The sequence below is a fragment of the Crocodylus porosus genome, unplaced genomic scaffold (genome assembly GCF_001723895.1).
Source record: "Crocodylus porosus isolate Cpor-Errol unplaced genomic scaffold, CroPor_comp1, whole genome shotgun sequence".
In the NCBI taxonomy this organism is placed as follows: Eukaryota; Metazoa; Chordata; order Crocodylia; family Crocodylidae; genus Crocodylus; species Crocodylus porosus.
Genome location: NW_017728931.1, coordinates 118,798,164 through 118,819,944, shown reverse-complemented (window position 1 = coordinate 118,819,944; position 21,781 = coordinate 118,798,164). Strand labels below are relative to the sequence as shown.

Here is a 21,781-nt window from a genome sequence, read left to right as displayed (position 1 = left end):
CTGGAGTCTTGGCTGCTTTCTTAAAAAAAGTGTCCGAGGATGTTTGGACAGGTGTTCTTCAGGGAGATGGGTGACACAGCAACTTGTTCTCTGGTGTGGCATCATGTCGGATCAAGTGTCATAAAGTTGAAACTCAGGTCAGAAAGTTGAACTAGGGTGTCAATTTATAAATGTTTAATTGCAAAATGTGACTCAAAATATCTCAAATTGAGTACTGCCTGTATAAGGCACAGTATTTGTCTGTTGTGTGTGGGCACTTGCTCTGTGAGCTTGAAGGCATTCAGTCAGGTTTCTTTTTGAAAGAGTATTTCAGCTACTGTTCTTCTATACACCCACTTTGCTTAGCGATGAATTAGACATTTTGCTTCAGCCAGAGTCTTTGTATTGAATTGAATAGATTAACATGTGCATATTATTGCAGCTCCAAATTCCAAGCATTGCTTTATTGTGACACTCTCATTTAAGACACAAAGATTATAAAGGTCTTCAGAACTGATTGTGTTGCAAAGGGGATTAACAACAGTGAGGTTCCACTGGTTAAGGAGTTGTATATAGTTGGAAGATTTATTTCTAAGCATGCCTAATACTCAAGTTTTGTTCCCTCTCACCCTTCCTTTTCATGTAGAGAGTCATGGAGATCAGGGGAAGGAATGAGGAAGAAGTACTGGGCACTTCAGGTCATGAGAATAAATGGCTGTGATTTTATTAATAGACACAGGGACTCATTTGATGTTCTGCTTTTATGGATTGGAATTGCCTGTGAGGATAACTTAGATTTTCACTGGGCTAAAGATACCTCATGGAGGTTATGCCAGCGGGGTCAAATCATGTGAAACAGCATACATATTTCAGGAAACCGCTTACAAAAAGGAACATGGTGGCTGTCAGAGGCATAGCCAGCTCATTGAAAACCCAGGGTTGGTGGGGGCAGGTATGCCTATCACTGTAGGTGGGAAGGATGGATGGACAGATGTCCAAGGGGAAGGGAAAGTTTTCCTTTACTGGGAACTACTGCCACTGGTTTAGCAACATCAGCTTCACTCTGGTAGCAGCAGCCCCATGGCAAGGCTCCCTGTAAGCTAGTGCCCCGTTCACTCCCTCCCTCCTCTCCTCAGTATATACATATTAGCATGGGGTTGCAAGGTCCTAGGAGAAGGCGGCAAGGGGAGCACCTTCCTGCTTACTCCACTTGCCCCCTGTCCCCCCAGATACACGTGTGGTGCAGTGCTGCCTTGGTGGGCTCCTATGGCTAGGCAGGGGCAGTGCATGGCTGCCATTGCCATGGTAAAGACTCCCAGTGCCCCTCAGAGTTGGCACCTGAGGTGGGTCCCCCCCTCCCCCAGCCCTAGTTACCCTACTGTTGCCTGAACCTTGTGGCTTGTTTTGAGAATCTGAATGCCATGATTGCTATGCATCCATTTTAAGTTGCAAGCAAGATGTCTAGCCAAAAACAAAAGTGAACAACCCACATTATCTAGGATTTTTAAATCCAGTTTTCACAAGCCATTTTAACCCAGATTAGGATTTATTCTATGATATAAGGAAACAATCAAATCTTTGAAAAGTCCTTTGTAAATTATTACCCTGGCTTTCAAGTGATAATTTTTAGAGACAAAAAATAAACTTTTAGGGATTTGCAAATGCCTGGCAATACAACATGAATAGTTAATAGTGCCAACACTGTGAATAGCAAATTGTAGGTAATTAAATTTCAAAGGAAACTGACCAGAGGAGGTGTGTAAATGATTAATATTTCAGAGACTTTAGAATAAACACCACTGGCCCTTGATGAGCTGGTTCAGCAGGATGTGGCAGGAGAAACAACCTAATTCTGTTTGAAAAGGTAACTTTGCTATATTAAGCTAATTAAACTGGCCAACAACGATGAGTAATTGGCAGTGAATGTGCAGCATGCAGGGACTTTACTGAGCTTGTGGTATGCTCCCAGGATGTCCCTGAAAATGCATACTGCATTGTTTTATGTACCTGAGCTAGTGTTAAACAAGTAATCTTGCATACTACTATACTAGAGTAAATTATCCAACATTGAGCACTGTGCTGGTGCAGCAAGGCAGATCATAGCACCCAAGCTAGCTCATTTAAAGTTGGCTCAGTTCTTCATGCATTATAGTGCAGATGGCAGAGCAGACATACCCACCCATCAGATTATTGTTCCTATAAATACTATATTTTTTCACATAGCACATACTCCCAAATAAAACATGCACCTTGTTTCTGAAGGCAGAATGTAGAAAAAAAGATTTTTGCAGAGTTGTGGCCAACTGTACGACACAATAAGTCCTCCTAGAAACAAAGACTCCAGGAAGTGTGACACTCCAGTACAGAGTCTGGATGAGGTAGCAAGAGCTTCCTAGTATGGCAGGACAGAGGTAAAGGACAGAGACAGATCCTTGCAAAGGCAGTAGAGAGACTGTTACTTCTGTACTATCCATAGTTCTTTATATAAGTTCCTGTAAATAATAAAATGTTGCTTTCACACCACAAACCTCACCAAGGTACTACACACTACATGCAGCAGGTCCCTCGCCCTTAGCCAGCTTGGTGACTCTTCAGCCAAAAGCTCCTGCCTCACCAGCAGCTGGGAGAGAGTTAACAGCTGGACTTCACCGGTGTTGCCTGCTGCCCCTGGGAGAAGTGGCGGCTACCTTGGAAGCCGTTTTGGCACAGTATCTGCTTGCTTTTTTTTTTTCTTCCCTGGAAGAAAAAACAGCTCTCCCACTTAAGACATACTCCCCAACTTTGAAAGGCTAATTTTGCGGGGAAAGATGCAAAGAAATAGTCACGATTGTTATTGTGGTATTATTGCTCATAGGTCCCAGCTAGGACTGGGATCCTTTATCTTGGGCATTGTTCAAGTTTATAGTTAGAGTTCATCTCTGCTATGAGGAGCTACACAAGACAACAAACGTTAATAGGGAAGTCAGAGTTGAAGTAATACGAACATTTGCTTACATCATCTAGCTGTACATATAACTTTATTTAAACCTTAATGAAAACCAAGCTCAGATATACATTGACTTGTGTACATAGACATATAAATATAAGTATGTAGACTGAGAGGACAAAACAGTACCGCCTTATTCAAGCTGCAACCGATACCCCAAACGCTGCTAACAACACTGTTGTAGCTGATGTTTCTCCTGAAGGGATTGACAGTGATATTGTGGACCTTGAATTGCCCTTCTTTAGGAGTTAGCCCTGCATTGAAAGGAGACCACATGCTAGACCATCTGCAGAAAAACCTTTACCGGGAGAAAGAGAGAGAGAGCCTGTGTCAGGCCCCTCTCCTTATATTTTGATGCAGAGCAGCTACATATCTGCTCCACTGTGAATGCTACAGCGTGAGGGCCATTATTAGCAACCAGGAATCCATTGTGATCCCTCTTGGAGTAATTACATATGTGTATTTATGTCGTGGTAACTACCTGGAAATTTTATCCTGTACTACCAACTGTTATCCCTCTAACTTTGTTCTTATGAACAGCCTCTGCATGACCTGTCCCTGGTAAAGGGCTGAAACCACAACAGTTCCCTGTTTAGGCCTTCCTCTTTTGTGGGTAAAGACTTGCGGCGGTCTCTAGTGGAACTGGCTGGAAAAAAGACGTGTACTTTAAGAAAGAAAAGAAAACAAACCCCTCAAGAGTATTTTTTGTTTCATTCAAAATTTCTATGAAAATATTCAATTTTTTTCAGTGAAAAATGTTTAGTTTTGGTGAGGAAATACTCCACTTAATGATTTTTCCAAAGATTTCCACAAAAATAGATAAAGTATAAAATGATTTTATTTCCTATTGAAATGATCCTTTCTTTGGTTTTTAATAAAAAAGAGGGAAAAAAAGGTTTTTACTGAACAGCTTTGATGGACATGCTTGACCAACTCAGGTCTCTAAAGACTGTGAGGGCTGCCAGGGACATAAATGAGATTGGAGAATTATCAAGAATTGCTCTTGTGAATTAGTGTGTAGACCACACAGTTTGCCCCAGTATTTGTAATTGCATCTTTATGGAGAAAATGAATGAAATGACTTCTGTTACAGAATTTTGCAGTGAGTATCTTCTATAGGTCTATGTTTTGTTGGTGAATAAAATTATGGAAGAAGTTTGCAAGTGATTTCATTTTCCATTCTTCACTGAAGAGCTGCTGCGATGAATTCTTCTTCAACCTGGGTGCTGAGGTCCAGGTTAACGAAATGAAATGAAAATATCAATATGTTTTTCTTTCTCCAAAATCTTCTGATTGCCCCTTGGAATATATTTCTTCTCAATTTCTGTTTTAGGCCATTGGACGCCCACATTTACCTGCCTATTGGTCTCTGGGATTTCAGCTCTCTCGCTGGAATTATGGAAGCATTGACGTGTTAAAAAAAACAGTTGCTCGCATGCAGCAGTATGATATTCCATATGTAAGTGTGAATTTTGCAAAGTATATTTTAATTTTAGAATCACCTTCCCCAAGTGAAATGAATGGGAAGATGATGATGATGATAGCAGCAGCAACAATGGAAAGGGAACAATTACTCTATGAAGGAAATGGCACAGTAAGATTTCATAGATTTCATAGACATCAGGGCTGGAAGGGACCTCGGGAGATCATCGAGTCCAGCCCCCTGCCCAAAGGGCAGGAAGTCAGCTGGGGTTATAGGATCCCAATAACCCCAGAGGATATTCATAATCTTGTGTAATGGTTTTTCAAATGCTATCCTTATAGCTCACAAACAAAAATAATTTTTAAGGTGCTTGGACCAAATGTACTCTTTGTTACCTTCCAGTCCACTCTGATAAAGTCAATAGCTAGTTATAGTGCATTTACAGTTGTGAGTGAGAGCAGAATTTGTTTTTCCCATTCTTAATCTATTGCTATGTCCAGGATTTTAAGTTATGTGTGCTAGCAAGTTATTTACTTCATAAGTTTTCTTTACATAGAGTTGTGTAAATTCTGATTCTGTGAATAAAATACTAAAATATTTTCATTTCAACAAACAATCAGGATGTCCAACATGGTGATATCGACTATATGGAACGTAATCTGGACTTTACCTATGACAAAGAGAATTATTCAGGTCTGCCAGAGTACATTCAACAACTGAAAAAAGATGGAATGCACTATGTCATTATCCTGGTAAATTAATATATTGCTAATTGTCTGTTTATGCTGGGTATATATGTGGTATCACTCACCACAATGTCTAGGTGCTGAAGTATGTGTGCTATGTAATGGCTTCTCCATTCTTTCTTCTGATAATAACATGCATCTGTCCTGTAAATGAAAAGTAATTATTTATACACTTCTCACTATGATTCACTATTGCTTTTATCTGGTTCTTCTATAGCAATATTCTCTGTGTACAAAAACACTTAATTTTTTTCTCACTTTTTCCAGAAGTTTCAATGAAGAATAAATAAAAAATCCTTGGGCTCCATTAAGGATTAAGTGGAGTGTGTACAGGTTTATGATAAATGCCTCTATGACAATATATCAATTAGCTTACTGTGCATATAATACTGACTGAATAGTGGGAAAAACTAGTCAAAATCATTTTGGAGAACTAGAGACCATAATTCACTTTGCCATGTTTTCTTTTCATAAATATTCATAGAAGAGAAGTTTTGTTTACATGAAAATTTGTGGAAAACAAATTTTGAGCCTGTAACCAAAATTGATGTCATGACCAACTAGATTAATTTTGGGCAGAAATGGCAGTAGGAGACTTTCTGCTTTCCCTGTCATTTTTTCCTACAAAGACAGCTGTTTCTTTGCAGCAAATTGACACACACATACTCACACTGAAATTACTTGTCACAATAACTATAACGAAAGTAATTGGTGACAGAAAATTGGAAGGCCAGTAAATTAAATAAGTGGCCTTAATAGATAGATGAAAAATTATGCTTCAGAGTTTAACAGAAATGAAGCACCATGGTGGAAGTGTTCCTCAAGCTAATAAATAACCAGAGTATTGCACTGACCCTGCTCTCAATTGGGGATTAAGCAGGGAGGCAGTTATATAAGGTAAACAAGAATATGCCCACGTGCCTTGTGTGGGGGTCTGTGTACATACATGCCAAACATTAAGACTGTGTGTGAGTGTAAGTAGATGAAGATACTGTTTTACCTATAAATAGGAGTATAGGGCAGGAAGGAACTTTGGTGGCACTGAGTCCGTTTCCCTTTCATCAGGGGCATCATGTCATATCATCCTATTCATGACTTTATCATGCTCTGTATAATGCCAGTTGGTAGTTTGTCTCTGTGCCTTTTGTGTGAATGCTGGTTTGGACCCTGGGGTCTCTGATGGTTGCAACCTTCTTTTAATTTCGGGTTTGTGCTTCTTTACTCTGGTGCCAATCTTCTCTTTAAATAAATGATCTCCTGCTCAGAGAGGAGTGTTTTTAAAAAGCAGTCATATCCTCTCCGAGCTTTCATTTTGCTTGACTAAATAAGCCAAAGTCCTTTATTACCCTTGAATATGACCTCGCGTAGCTCTCCAGACCCCCTAATAACTTTTAGTGGCCCTTTTCTGTACCTGATCCTGTTTGAATTCTTCTTTCTTGAACCTAAGTGACCAGAATGCTGCCCAGACATTAGTATCTTTTGCTAGTACTTTGTGCAGTGGCACTGATACTTCCCTATCTCTGCTGAAAGTATTTTTCCCCATTATATGTAAGGATCACATTTTCCTTTTTCATGGTTATATTACAGTGGTAGCTCCTAATCATCCTCTTATTGACTAATACACTCAGGTCTATTTCCTCCTCTCATTTCCACCTTATAAGCCCCAGCTTACTACAAGGATTCTTGTTATTAGTCCCTAAGTGCATGGCCTCACAGGCTGCATATACCCTTAAATTACATCCCTATTTTATTACTCCCATTTTTCAGGTCATGCAATTCTGCCCATGTAAGATTCTGATCCTCCTTAGTATTAATGACACCTGCAAACAATTTGTCATCAGCAAATATCACTAGGAGCCTCCTACATTATGTGCTAAGGTCAGTACTAACTGATATTGGTCCCAAGATTGATCTTTAAGGAACTCCACTAGTATCTTCCCACTCTTAAAAGCTCTGTTTCAGTTCTATCCATTGGCTTCTCATTGTTAACCAGAATCCTACCTGTATTACAATTCCTGCACTAATTATCATCATCTTCATCTTTAATAATTGCTTACATAGTGAAATCACTTGTTGGCATCTAGATTGCATTTCCTATGTCTGAAAAAATCAAAGAAAGCTATCAGTTAAGTCTGACACAATCTAGCTTCCTTAACCCTGTGTTGCATTTTATCCCAATTTCCATTTACCTCCCTGCCTTTAGTTATTCTTTCCCTCAAAATTTGTTCTAAAGCTTTAAATACTGTTTGAAATCAAAGTTATGTATCTGTTGTTGTACGAATCACCTTCTTCTCTTCTTAAAGACAGGCAGGCTGACTGTTATGCTACAGTATGCCTTGAAAGGTCTATTAAATTACATTAAATCTGTTAACTTCCTGGCTTCAATAACCTGATTTTGTCCAGCACTAATGTTTTAGACAAAAGCATGACACAATTGCCAAGAAAAGGAAAAGTTTGAAATATCCTAAAATATTTCTTCCTAGTTCTGTAGTTGCTCTGTTCCAAACAGCCACAGGCTGCTCTCACTAACTCCTTGAGTTATGCTTGCCAAACCACAGGACTGAAACAACAATATGTAGCTAGTGATCGGTCATAAGTTGATAATGCCAAATAGTGGCACACATGTGGTGAATGTGGTTTGCCAATAAGTCATAAAATGTGTTGACAAAAGGGGCCAGATGCTCATCAGTTGCAAACTAGCATAACACCTCTGAAGTCCCACCATTTGCATCAGCTGATGATCTTGATCACTGTATGCTTGTGTATACACTGTACACTGTATGCACATTATGCTTGTGAATAATGAACTGGTTAATAAAAGTCAGTCTATTCATGAACAACATGCAAATAGAAAATAGGTCAAAATTATCTGATCCTTTGTTCATTATGAACTGCTAACAAAACTGTACCCCAGTGATTCTCTGTCAGGGTGCCACGGTTGAGTTGCTTAGCACTGGAGTTGGTTAGCAGCCATCTCCTCCCAGCTCTTGATGTCCATTTTCTTGAGGCATGCCTTCAAAGTAGAGGTGAGAATTGCCTGCAAACCCTGGATTTCCAGGTGGTTTCCCATCGAAATAGTAGCCAGGCCCAGGATTGTTTAGTTTTTGAAATCAGATGGAATTGTATTCAGTCTGGTCTGGCCATAGATGCTGAGAACCACCAGTGTAAGCACTTGTGAATGATAGATATGTCTCAGTCCTAACTCAGTGGCCAATTCTTTCCCTTTACTGCCTGTTTCTATGCTGGCTTATGCACAGCTGTAAAGGCATCCAAACCTACTCAGACATACATGAGCTGCTGAGACTCCATGTCTTCTCTTATCCAGATACTAGTACATTGCTAAGATTATGCTACTAAAAGCATTTCTGAGTGCAGTCTTCTGGCACCTGAGCAATAGAAATACCATAGTACTGCACTGCTGGAAGTCTTGAACTTTACCACCCCTTCTGTCTAAGGGAAAATGTTATCTAAACTTCTCAGGACTTGCTCATTGTCATTGCTTTGAACAGTGTTCCTGTTTTAAATTGTGACCTATTCTGAGTCAGAACAAATGCATTGTTTAGAAACAAAGGAAGATGTTCTAAAAGTAAGATTAATTATAAAGTAAAATGATAAATATCTATTACAGCAGGAAAATTTTAGTGAAAGATTTTGCATAGTAGTCGTTAAATAATACTAAAATAGAAACAGCAAGGAATTGCATTAACTAGAAATTATTTAAAATTTGTCAATAAGGAGGTACGGTGGTTAAAAATAATACTCAATGACTTCAGCTTTTAACGGTAGGGTGCTGGGAGGTGCTACAACTCATGTTTTTAAAGGTAGAGGCATACCTCTGAGCACACAGGGAAAAGTGGCCTGGATTTGAGAAATTCTGATTGCCCACAATATTTACTATAACTAGCAGGAGTTAAGGGGGCTCAGCCTTTCCCAAGAACAGTCGCTGGGTGGACAGCTAAAACGAGCCAGATGGGGAAAGAGTTAACAGACACAGGCACTAGGAGGAAAAGAACCAAAACTAAACCTTGTGGAATGCAAAACCAGGTATGAAAGGCTTTTGTTCTGCTTAGGATGATGATGCTAAGCCTGCATAATATATTAGATGTATGCGCTGGAATAACCTCTTAGCTAAAAGAAATCTGAAGTCCTGATTAGGAGTAGCTAATTAAGCTGACTTGTTAGAGCCTTGATGTCCCTTGGGAACCATCTTTTCTGGGATTAAAAAATGATTACTGCAGATGGACAGTTTTTCTTTTTTCAAAGCTGAACTACTTAAGCAGGTTAAAACTTTAATGGACACTTGTGTTCCTTAATTATAGAAACACCAACTGTGGGTCTGTTGTTAAGGCTGAATAGAGTTTTGCACTTAAAGCAGAGATTCAACACATTTGTTAGATATGGAAGAATGTAATGTTCCCTAGCTAAAATTGCAGCACTGATTTAAGCAAATGTAAAATGCATTTTCTGAGAATTTGCAGGTAAATCTGGTAATTAATTTAGGTGCTAAAATTAATTTTAAATGTGTCTTTTAAGAAACTTGGCACAGACTATCGGATTTTTTGGTTTCTCATGAAAATTAATAATGGAATAATATAGACTATTCAATCTTTATAGTTAAAGGTTATTTAAATTACATACAGTGGGCTACACTAGAATGTTTTTTAGGACTGATAGTAATATTTTCCTGTCGCTTTTCTTAACTGTAAAATTTCTTTTCAAGAAAACCCAAACAAAAGTATTTCTACAGAGAATTCCACACAGAACTGCCATATTCCATATAGCTGCAATCTTCCACTGTGCCCAAATGCACTCAGAGGGCAGCTGTCCTTAATTAAAGACATATTGAAAAGGACACCTGTCTCCATTTATTCTCATTTGGACAGAGGTCACAGAGTGGTTTCTCCATTCCCTGGTATCTCACAGAATTCTTCTTCACTGTTGATGGCATTGTGGACACCATTTTCCCTAAATTGGCTTTAGTCTCCTTGGAAAAAATGGGACCCATTTGGTAAGAGGGCATGTAACAGGGGCAGCCTAAAGCCTCAGTCCCAGTGAGAGCAATGAAAAATTCTCTCATTTTAAAAAATGAGACAGGAGAGAATAAAGAATGTGGGTATGCACACAAACGTCGATGTACACAAAGCAAAATAAGGGGAAAGAGGATTTGTATATGTGTATGTGAGCTCAGTGTGAGGGTGTGTGTGTGCAGGGGACTGTAAAGAAGTGCAAGAAACAGAGAACAGGAAGGGATACTCATAAGTGTACACTCCTGGCTGCTTCACACTTCTTCATACTCCAACATGAATTGGTAAATCTGAAGTGAGAATTAAAAAAGGAACTAAGACAAATGTTCAGATTTTGCTTCAGATGATGAGAAATATAACATGGCAGCAACCTTTCTGAGTCTTAAGTCTAGGGTTTGTATACAAAATGTTTAATTTAAATGAAAATATAATTCCAGATAAACTGCATTTTAATGGATATAGGATTGAGAATAGTTATCAGTCTTTTAGAGTGAGGTATATTGCAAGGATTTTATGATTATCTCAGAATCATGCATTTTAAATGCAGGAAATTGAGAATGAAGGATAAACTTTTCTTTAAAAAATCTAAAACATATTAAACTGCAAAAAAAAAGATAATGAAACTCAGAAAAGCTTAACTCTGCAGTCATGATAGTATGAGGGGAAAATAATTCAAGTGCTTTTTTTAACAATTAGTTTAATTTACATATGGAATCACTAATACTAACATACCTTAAGCATAATCCTGTAATCATTAGATGGTGTCACTTCATTCTTGAATTTCTAGGGATTGTTTGGTTGGTGGATAATTGCAAGACTGCTCTATTGAACTTTACTGCATATTGTACTGAGATGAGCTCTCAAGTTTAGTTCCATTTTAATATCTTTTTTGTTTAGTACCAATGCAATACACATTAGCTATAACATTGAAATTATTCTGAAAAATACAGATAGTTTAAAGAGCTGTTTTATTAGAGCTTCTGATAATCTTAAAAAAACCATCATTTTCAGGATCCTTTCATAAGTAAGGATGAAGCACCAGGTACCTACAGGCCCTATGAACTTGGTGAAGAAATGGGAATATGGGTTAACAATTCTGATGGAATAACTCCAGCTGTTGGAAAGGTTGGTTTTCCTAATTTATGTGTATGTTTCAGTGTTGTTTCATAGTGCTAAAAATGATCAAAAGTTGCTTATTAATAACGTACTTACAACTTCTGATTCTAGGCATGGCCACCTGGAGATTCGGTGTTTCCTGACTACACTAACCCCAAGACAGCTGACTGGTGGACCCAACTATGTGTTGAGTTCAAAAATGTCCTTGATTATGATGGACTTTGGATTGTAAGTCTGATTCTATTCTTATTTTATTTTCTCTAAAATACCAAATATGACTCCTTACCTATGTTTAACTCTGTTTCTTAAAGGACATGAATGAACCAGCTAATTTTGGAAATGGTCAGCAGCCAGGCTGCACTCCCAATGATATCAACAACCCCCCATATGTGCCTCGTGAGTACATTTGAAAATAATCTTTATTTGTATAAGTTGTATCCTCAACCAGTGCAGAGTATCTTGTCTTCTCTTGTTGGGTGCCTACTGTGCCATCAATATGGTTTCTGCTACATAGTCATTTAGGGTTCAGTTGTCCCCAGCTCTGAGGTGAAGAAAGCACAAGACCCTTTTTTCACTCTGGCATCCTCGCAACAGAGCTAAGTTAAAGACATTCCTTGTCCTTTTCCAAGCTAAAAGTCTGCTTCAATCTGCCAGTGTTACCATGTCTAGCCAGTGTCTTTACCTTATTACCTATGTTAATCAGCAAAGCTGGCTCTAAATGTAAAAAAAAATGCCCCTAGCCCCCCATGAAAATTGAATGACTAAAAAGTGACTTTGAAGTCAGAAGCAGAGATGAAAGGACTTTGGTATGTCAAGTGCTGTATTCTGTATCTGTATAGGAAACGGAAATATTACAAATACCTGAAAACAGATCAAATTATCCACATGTGGGCAGCAAGTAGCACAATGCTTTGTAGGATTTCTTTGGAACTACATAGAAGCTTTGCAGATCCCTGTGAGACACCTTTTTTGCTATTTGCAGCATGTAACAGGGAACCCTAGCCCTGTTACTGGGAGGCAGGGCTGCCCCTTTAAGACCAGAGTCTATAGGAACACCAAGTACCAGGAGGGTAGGGGTTAAAAGTCCAACCACCCAGGCCAGTCAGTTGACAGGAAGGAGATAGGGCTCTGGGCACATATAAACCCCAGGGCCAAGGCTGGAGAGGGGAGGCCTCTGGCAAGCTGCCAGGGCAAGGGAGCTCCTGCAGGGCAGAGCTACCCCCGAACACCGTGACTGCTGGCTAGACTGTTGCTATGGCTAATGAGGCTCCAGGAGTCTACCAGCTACCCAGACCTGGGAGGTACTCAATACTCGAGGAGCAGTTTAGGGGTTTTAAGGTGTAGCTTGTAGAACTCGTATTATGTTATAGCCCAGGGGCTCGTATTTATGTTGTTGTTTTATCCAGTGGCCTCGGGCTGAGGCTGTTGGGGAGGAGAAGGCCTCATTGAGACACACTGCTGTGCAGAGCCCCGGACCCCAGTGCCAAGGCGCCCAGTGACGGGGGGATGAGCAGACCCCAGCGCTAGGGGGAGCAGCACCAGGGGTGAGCAGACTCCAGTGCCGAGGGGCACAGCAACAGGGGGTGAATAGACCCTAGTGCCGGGGGCACAGCACCAGGGAGTGAGCAGCCACAGTGCCATAGTATGCAGGTTAAAATCTGTATATCATCTGCAAGGCGTGGGCCACCATGTAGGGGAGGTTTTGAGCAGTGGATAACAACCACTAATATCAGAGTAGTAAATAGGCAGCCTTCCCACCTGAGCAACATCCTAATTATTGTTCCATCAAGGTGTGACAGGTGACAAAGGTCAGTGGGTAGCCCACAGACAGAGGGTCAGGTCTACATTGGAGAGGCCTGGGGATGGACCGCTGTCATACAGGAATAGAGTGTTTCTGAGAATACTGTAGGTTTGATCCATAGAAAAAGGATACAAGGCTGTCTAATCAGTGTCAGATCTCAAGAGGTGGGTTTGACCAGCATAATGTAGTTGTCATATTAACAACTCTTTGAAAAGATATCTGTGTGTAATCAATAATCTTGCAAGTTAGTTATTCACTTCCCTGCTGGCTAAAACAATGCTATAGCTCCATCCTACTGGCTCCCTAAGTAGTTAGAAATTGATCAACAGGCAACATGTAGGACAGCAGTGGCCAATCCAGGGATAGCATGACACAAATGGCACAGGTAGCTCTGGTGTGTGGCTGGCAGCAGATTGGGGAAGGAATGGGGAACACAGTGAAAAATAGGGCAGGGAGCAGAACAGATCTTTCTGGGGAAGGGAATCAGAGTGGCACTCAGGGAGGATGTGGGGCTTACCTTGTCAAAGATACTTGCCAAAAAGTTTGGCCCCCCCCTCTGAGGTAGGATATGAGGTACAGGCAGAGCCTATAAGACAAATTAGTGGGCCCAGCATATCCTTTTAGGAAGCCCCTCTTTCCCCTCATTTTGGAAACAGGAATTAGAGAGTGATCTGATTGTGGATGGGGGCACCCCCTTCTCCCACTGTTCCCCATAGCCCTGGGCACAGGTGATAAGGAAAACCCTTGCTAGCAAAAGTGTGAAGTCCACCCCTTCCTCACGTATGTTTTTTCTTTGTGGGTAGGCTATTAAAATTCTGAACAACAACTTGTATATTGGACAAAGAAGCAAGTCTGGGGTACATTTTGCTGTATTGCAGTGGTTGCATTTCACTCGAATAGCATGCCTTTCCTTTTTGCATCTCTCTTTCTAAAATCTCTGGCTTTGATAGTAAAAATATTTTGAGATATATCTTCAGTTCTGCACAGTTTAAGGCATTACCAAAGCCCCCTCAAATCAGCTGGGAGTCTTTTGTCTTATATGCACAGGCTTTGGATCAGGAACTGCATGCTATATATACATGAGAGATTAAACTTCTGCTCATGTTTGGGTGTAAAGTCAAGATTCCTATACATTTTCCTAACAGAACAATCCTAACAGATTGTTCCTAACAGAACAGTATCTTTGGTAAACTTTCCTCTCTCAGGCTGACACACTATCACAGGAAATGAGCAGCTTTCTTTGATGCCAACAATCCAGCAATTAATCCAGTCAACATTTCTACTAAAACACTCCTGCTGCCATGGCAAGCCTAATAAGCAGTAGGAAACTGATAGTTTTATTTTTAGTTATTGACACTGAAATATGGGATATTTCATTTTGTTTTTCTCTGTCTGTGGCATGCCAATATGAATGCTTTGTAACAGTAATATGCTTATTTTTAAATCTTCTTTCCCCCCATACTGGGCTGCTCAGGGCACTAATTAAATAATTTCTGACACACTGCAAATGTGCACAAAATATTATTAAAAACTGTAAAAATTGAAACAACCCCCCTTTTTAAAATATAAAATGTTCAGGTTTGTAGAATCATTCCTCTGTTTAAAGGAGTTAATTGAACTTAACCACTGTACACAGATCCTACTGCCCCTACCCAGGCCAAAAACCTCAGTAAGGTCAAAGATAGGGGCATTGAAGAGGGATTTCATCTTGCACTTCCACCTCAGCTAGGCATCTAGTTTTGTTATCATTTCTGTTTGCATGTACACTTTTGCATTCACAGCTAGGGAGAATGAACTATCAAGTCCCTTGCATTACAGAGAAGAGATTTAGGGCTATGTCAATGAAGGGGCTTTGGTTGCAATGCTTAACTTTTAGCCACCTGGCCTCTGCAACTAGTTACATAGACTCATTATACAGTGCATGAGGAGAGTTAGATTCCTCAGAACAGGACTTACGAACATCAGGGCTAGGGACAGACATACAAAAAGTCTGATCCTAAATTGATTCAGTCTTTGCAGGTTAATTTAACCTGCAAAGCTTGAACTGATTTGGAGGTAGATAGACATTCCCTTTTCATTCCAGAAATACAGGCACATGCCTGCAGTGACTCAGGCTAGAAGCTGGGGGGCACCAGAGCAGCCCTCCCTTCCCTTCCACATTGCTGAGCTGAAATGGGCATGGTCAGACCCTGGCAGGATGCTCTGATTAGGGATGGCTTCCTCCCAGGCCCCTCAGCAGCCCAGCAAGTCGTTGATATCACAGTGTTTATCACCCCTAACTCAGCGTTTATCAGCTCATTAAGAAAACAAAAGCTTCTCTCATTCATTCAAGCTGTTCCTAACAACTTTTTCCAAAGATGAACAGAGGGACATTACCAGCTACCTGTTGATTAGCTCCCAAAAGCCCTATGCCGACACTATGCTGTCTGCCTTTGTCCTGTTTCCCATAGCATGGACCATAGCCAGCATGTGGTCTGCTAGCTAATGCTGAGAGGTGTCTGTGTGAGGCAGAGGTGGGGAGGGATCCCTGCTTCAGCAGGGGGTGGGGAGGTGGGGAGCGGAGCAGGAGGAAACCCTGAAATACCTGCAGTCTCTGCTGGAGCTGCACCCACCGAGAAGAGGGGAGGGGTCAGCCCAGGTCTCTGGAGTAGAGGGCCCCACCCAACCCAGAGAGCATGTGGGGATGCTGGGGGACTCTGATTTAATTTAAAGCAGGAATAGGTCTGGGTCAGACATTGCATAAACCAGTTTGACCCAAATCAGTTAAGTCTGATACTACATTCAACCAGGTTTATCTCAAACCTGGCCATTTTCAAAACTGGTTTATGTGCACTGAACATCTGTTCTGTTACAGGCTTAAACCAGCTTCTGATCACTTAAACTGATTTATGTGTAATGTCTGTCCCTAGCCCAGCAAGCTGAGGGAGTTACCAAAGCTAGCCAAAAAGAACTGCTGAGGAGTAGGATGCCTTTTTGGCCTTGCCATGCTCCAGGACTTACCTCTTTAGGCACCTCTTTCCCGTTGGGATTCTCAGACCTATACTCTCTCTTGGGGATAGAGGCCTAAGCTGTTTCAGTCAAAAACTGGATCCCTGTTCCAAGGGCTATTGATATATTTTATATTAAGCAGTCATTGACCAAGATATATAAACACACCTTGGAGCAAGGGCTAGAACCCCACTCATCACCTTTGCCAGTGGAGTTCATGAACCACTCATTTTCATTCCCCCTGGCCCAGTGAATGTTTAATTCTTTTCTGCACAGTGAAACAGTTTTAACATGAGGAGCTGATAATGTTTCTATCCTAGGACAGCCTATAGCAGTCAGGCTGTGAGAGATGTAGGTATGATCCTTTTTAGAAAGAGTGTTGAATTCTATATTCTATATAAAAGTTCTGGCCACTAGCAGCACCACATGCTTCTGTGCTCTTGAATGAGAATTGGGGCTGTTTCTGTATTTCCAGTAGCCTAACTGATGGGGGACAGCTGGGGCAGCAGCCTCGGGTACTGCCTTTGTGGGAGGGGATGTGTAAAAATAGCTGCAGCTGGCTGAGCCAACAGCCAGTACCGCCCTGTGTGCTGAAGCTGTGCAGGGTGCAGAGCTGCCCTGTTATGCCTCTGCGTGTTTCATTTACAGGTGCATACTACAGGTGCACATCAACCATGCTTAGAATATACCTCAGGGTATATTCCGCATGGGGCCCTCAACAAGGGTAGGGGGAATTCTTATTTGAGGCTCCTGATCAGAGTTGGATGCTGAACTGCCTGACAAATCTGAGCCAATTTTGGGCATGTGCATAAGCACAACAACTTGACCAGAACCACCTTATATGCCACACTGGGAAGTGGAGAATTTGAAGATCTTATGGTTGGCCTTAGGCATGTAAATTCTGTCTAAACTCCTTCTGTGGACCTGGCTTCCAGTGACCTCATCTCATGTCCACAGTTATTTGTGCCTGTAATTCCAAAATATAAAAATGAAGGATGGTGTAATACGGAAATATGGTCCACAAAAAGCAATTTTCTATGGTGCACCTAAACAAAATAATGAGTAACATGCAGGGGTAAGATGAGCATTCTGGCTAAGGTAGAAATAAAGGTGTTTATGCAGTTCTAAAAATAAGAATAAATAATAAAGTAGGAAGCATTCTTAGTAATTTCTCTGTTATATTCCCTTTTTTTTTCTTATGTGGGACAGGGCTCATGAGTTAGTGCCCCTAGAACACTATGCTTGAACATTCTTCAGAAGTTTAGCTTCTTCTTCAAAGTCATAAGTAGCGAGATGTCAGTAAGAGTTGCTGCTAAATTGATTATAAAGGAAGTTGTCTCACATGCAAATCAGGCAATTTGGAGTCTGCAGCCTTTTGTGTCAAAGGATCCAATCATGAAGAGTCTAGCTCTGGCAGAATAGTACAGCAGACAGCTAATATGGTTTTGGAGATTGAGAGATACATTTTACGGTAATGATTTTTGAACACCCAGTAAAGTGCAATTAGGCATTGCAATTGCCTGTTCACAGATAAGCATATGTGGATATAATTAAATATTCAAAAGAAAAAAATTGGAATGCCTTTTTTCTTTCTTAAGATAATTTTATAACATTTCCCAACCTGACTCCAGAAACAAATAAGTTACCTAAACCAAATATGTCTGCCATCATCTCTTTCCTTCTGAATGTCCCATGGCAGTTTCATGGAGGCTACACATATTGGTTGAAATTCACATCGTTTGCAACAAATATGTTTTGCAATGATCTCCTTTGGAGTCAGGGCAGGTTGGTATTGTAAAACCAGAAACCTCCCCCCATGCTGGAATCAAGAGGTAGAGCACCTGCAATGTTAGGCTAAATGAAAGGGATCTCAGGACAATGGTCATCCCTTGACTGTTTTTGAAACTGCTTTGCAGTGACTGCAGGTATTGTTGGCTAACAGCCATACAGACAAATCTTGTTGCAGCCTATTTTACTTTAAATTGTGTTCCCCACTGCTGCTGAGGGAGTTCTGGGGATGGCTGCTCAATAGAACATCACGTGTGCCAACCCATGTCGACTCTCTACAGCACTGATTCCCAAAGGGTGTTCTGCATCACACTAGTGTGCTGTGCAAGTCACAGAAGTGTGCCGTGAGAGCCACCTGTGTGAAGAGGTAAATGCACCCTGTGCCTGCCCCAGCTACTCCAGCAGTGCCTGTGGCTGCTCCTCTGGAGGCTGCTGTTGCTGCTGCCTTCCCCTGTCCTTCCCTGCCCCCAGGCAGTCCCTGTGCCAGCCCCCTCTTTCCCCTCCCTCCCCCACTCCTAGCTACCCCCTCTACTGTGAGTGGGTGTGCTGGCAGACACCCAGATAGAGTTGTGCTTTGCAGCCCAACTCATCCCCTTAACTCTTCCCATGCTCCCAGAGCCAAGAGGAGGGGATCTAGGGGGGGTGGCCATCATGTGAGACCCTGCGGGAGCAGCCTCAGCAGCCGGGCCTGTCCTTGCCCCCGAGGTACTGACTAAGGGTCAGGAGGGGACAGACAGTGGAAAGAGAAGGGCACAGCAGGGGGAGGTCCTGGCTCCATCACCCTTAAGTGGCACCGGCTAGATCAGTGATTCTCAACTTTTTAGCCTCCAAGTCCCCTTCTGTATCATTTCTGAATTTAGTTCCATCTCAGTGATTTTTATTTGTCATGCTGTGACATCCAGAAAAGTTAAAAGGGGTATCTTGAGACTAAACAGCTTGAGAACCACTGGTATAAAGTCTAATCCTTTGCTGAAAGAAAGAAGTATTTCTTTCTTTAACAGTACATCTGAGAATTGATCTGATGTCCTCTGGCAGGAGAATGGAATATGTGATATGTTTTGAAACAGGAAAATAAAAGATATATACACACGCACACACACATATACACCTCTGCAGGTGCGAGAGTGAAGTGTAACACCAATTTTAATCCAGAAAAAAAGTGTGCCCCGCATATCAAGTTTGGGAAACTGCTCTATTGTGCATCCTTCCTCTCCCCCTTCACCCTGATCAATGGGACACTATTGCCACTTCCATAAAGCTCATACACTGCATAAGATACAACAGAGGCAATATTTGAACCTAAGATATGAATTTTTACTCTCTGAGACCTTTTGAAATCTGCTGCCCAATTGCTATTTATAGTTTAATGATAAGCAAATGGAGGACACGTGATTTTGCACAATTAGGTGCAGTCTTTGTGCTTGTACATTTATATTTTTGTTTTCTAGGATCTGTAACTCTCTAGAATATACTGAAATTGGTTATGATTTATGTTAATCAGTAACAAGTGTCACTTTGTAGCATTATTAGTGATTCAGTGATTTGCTTGCTAACTGCTTTACTGGACATAGAATCTGAATGACATTAAGACACTCTGCTCAGCTGTACATCCTTCGAACATAGCTTTACGTTTACCTAGAAGGAGAGTCAGCGTTGCCTTTGACATGCAGAGATCTAAGCAGTATAAAACCTGCAGCACTCTAGCTTTTTCTCTTTTTAAATCTTTGGCATTTTATTATATCTTGTGGTACGTCTTTGTTGAATAAAAATGTGAAAAGTTTTGAAATACAATGTAACTAATGGTTTAACTTTGCCTGTCACTCTCAGGAATTACCAGTAACTCTCTGGCTTGGAAAACTCTATGTCCAGATTCAAAGACTTATCTGGGCAGTCATTATAACACACATTCCCTCTTTGGCTGGTCACAGACAGCACCAACTTTCTAGTAAGTTACCTAAGTACTTTCTCCTAAACAGATTTTATGCAGTTTAAATAACAAATATAAAGAACAATGTACGTTACTTGGGAAACTTTGAAATGGAGCCTGTTAAGCAATGACTATTTCTCTGTTGTTTGTCATACACTAAGGACCACTCCAAGAAAACAAAATCTTTATCCTCTGTTTCATCTAACAGCATAATTTACTAATAAGACCTAATTCTTTAGGTGCTGCTCATGTGGAGCTGAAGTGGAAACTTTGATGACTGCCATTAGAGTTTTTCATCCACAGCAACTACAGAATCAGGCTCTTGATGACTTTAGAAAATTGCTATAGCAGCAAATTGCAGCGTCATAAGCACAGGAAGATATAACTTCAGGCAAAGAATCTGAAACCTACAAATGCCCGAAGATAAGAATCTTCTTCTTAACATGAAAATAGCTTAGCTTGCTCTAAGAGACTGTTCCTCTAAATGGTTGAGTTGCACCGCAGCTAACCTAATATTAAAGGATGTTATTCATGCATCTGGGAAAGGGAGAGTGTTTATTCTAACAATATCTGTCATTTTGAAACTAGTGATATTCAAAGGATGGATATATATTTTAAAACATTCAAAAACAAATCAAACAAAAAAGGAAAAGCAAATGACCTTTTATATAGGGGTTGGCAACCTTTTGCTTTCATAGAAGAGCTAAATTCACAGCACTATAGGAACACAGTGGAAAACTCTGGCATGTATCAATCAGTGCATCTCCAGTAAATTCAAAGAAGTGATTCTCCTGCTTTACTCAACATTGGTGTGGCCACGAATGGAGTATTGTGTCCAGTTCTGGGCATTGCACTTCAACAAGGATGTGCTAAAGCTCGAGAGGGTCCAGAGAAGGGCCACCTGTACGATTAGAGACTTGCATGGCAAGCCATACAAGGAGAGACTGAGGGATCTTGGACTCTTCAGCCTAAAGAAAAGAAGGCTGAGAGGGGACCTGATTGCAGCTTACTGCTATATTAGAGGGGTACATCAGGGGCTCGGTGAACAATAGTTCCCCAGGGGAAAACTAGAAACAACAGCCACAAATTCCTGGAAGATAGTTTCAGGCTGAACATTAGGAAATAATTCTTTACAACTGGGTGTCCAGACTATGGAACAAGCTATCCCCAGAGGTGGCGCAGTCATCTACCCTAGAGGTCTTCAAGAAAAGACTGGACAGTCAGCTGGCTGGGGTCATCTGACCCCAGATGTCTTTCCTGCTCATGCAGTGGGCTGGACCCAATGATCCTTCAGGGTCCTTCCAGCCCTATGATTCTACATCAGGGACAGCTGAGTAGGGAACAGACAGCAGAGGCAGGTGGTCTGACCCTGGAGACACCTCTGCTGCCTACGTTGCAGTATGCTGCCTATCCCCTTAAACTGCTTCAGGCCAGATTCAGTCTCTTCCTGGCTATAGGTTGCCAACTGCAACCTATGGCCTTTTCTCAGTTAGGACTGAAGTTAGACACAAAATGTATATTTCTGTTTTAGGAAGGGATCAAATCCTGCTGTATTTGTGCTGTTTTCATTCGCTCTTTAATTTTGCTGTTTCATTCATGGACCAATGCTTTGAAGTTGCAGCAAAATAGGTTTAGATTGGATATCAGGAAAACCGTCTTCACTGTTAGAGCAGTGAGGCAGTGGAATAGGGGAGGTGTGGATGCTACATCACTGGAGGTGTTCACGAAGACAATCTGCACCCCAGGGTACTCAAGGAGCTGGCGAGCGTCATAGCCCAGGCCCTGGGACGGATCTTTGAAAACTCCTGGCGCTCTGGTGTAGTGCCCGAAGACTGGAAGAAGGCCAATGTAGTGCCGATCTTCAAGAAAGGGAGGAGAGTGGATCCGGCTAACTACAGGCCCATTAGCCTGACTTCTACTCTGGGAAAGATCTTAGAAAAGTTTATTAAGGAGGCCATCCTTGATGAACTGGCCCAGGCTAACATTCTAAGGGATAGCCAGCA

At 41.2% G+C, this 21,781-nt stretch overlaps 1 protein-coding gene across 1 annotated transcript in view; it reads left to right on the top strand.

Moving 5' to 3' along the window:
* Positions 1-21,781, top strand: part of LOC109315999 (maltase-glucoamylase, intestinal-like) — a 137,219-nt gene that overhangs the window by 65,259 nt on the left and 50,179 nt on the right. The window contains exons 8-13 of the mRNA XM_019543962.1: positions 4,299-4,424; positions 5,009-5,140; positions 11,170-11,283; positions 11,386-11,502; positions 11,586-11,670; positions 19,679-19,796. Coding sequence (XP_019399507.1) covers positions 4,299-4,424; positions 5,009-5,140; positions 11,170-11,283; positions 11,386-11,502; positions 11,586-11,670; positions 19,679-19,796 — 692 coding nt within the window. The remainder of the gene's footprint in view (positions 1-4,298; positions 4,425-5,008; positions 5,141-11,169; positions 11,284-11,385; positions 11,503-11,585; positions 11,671-19,678; positions 19,797-21,781) is intronic.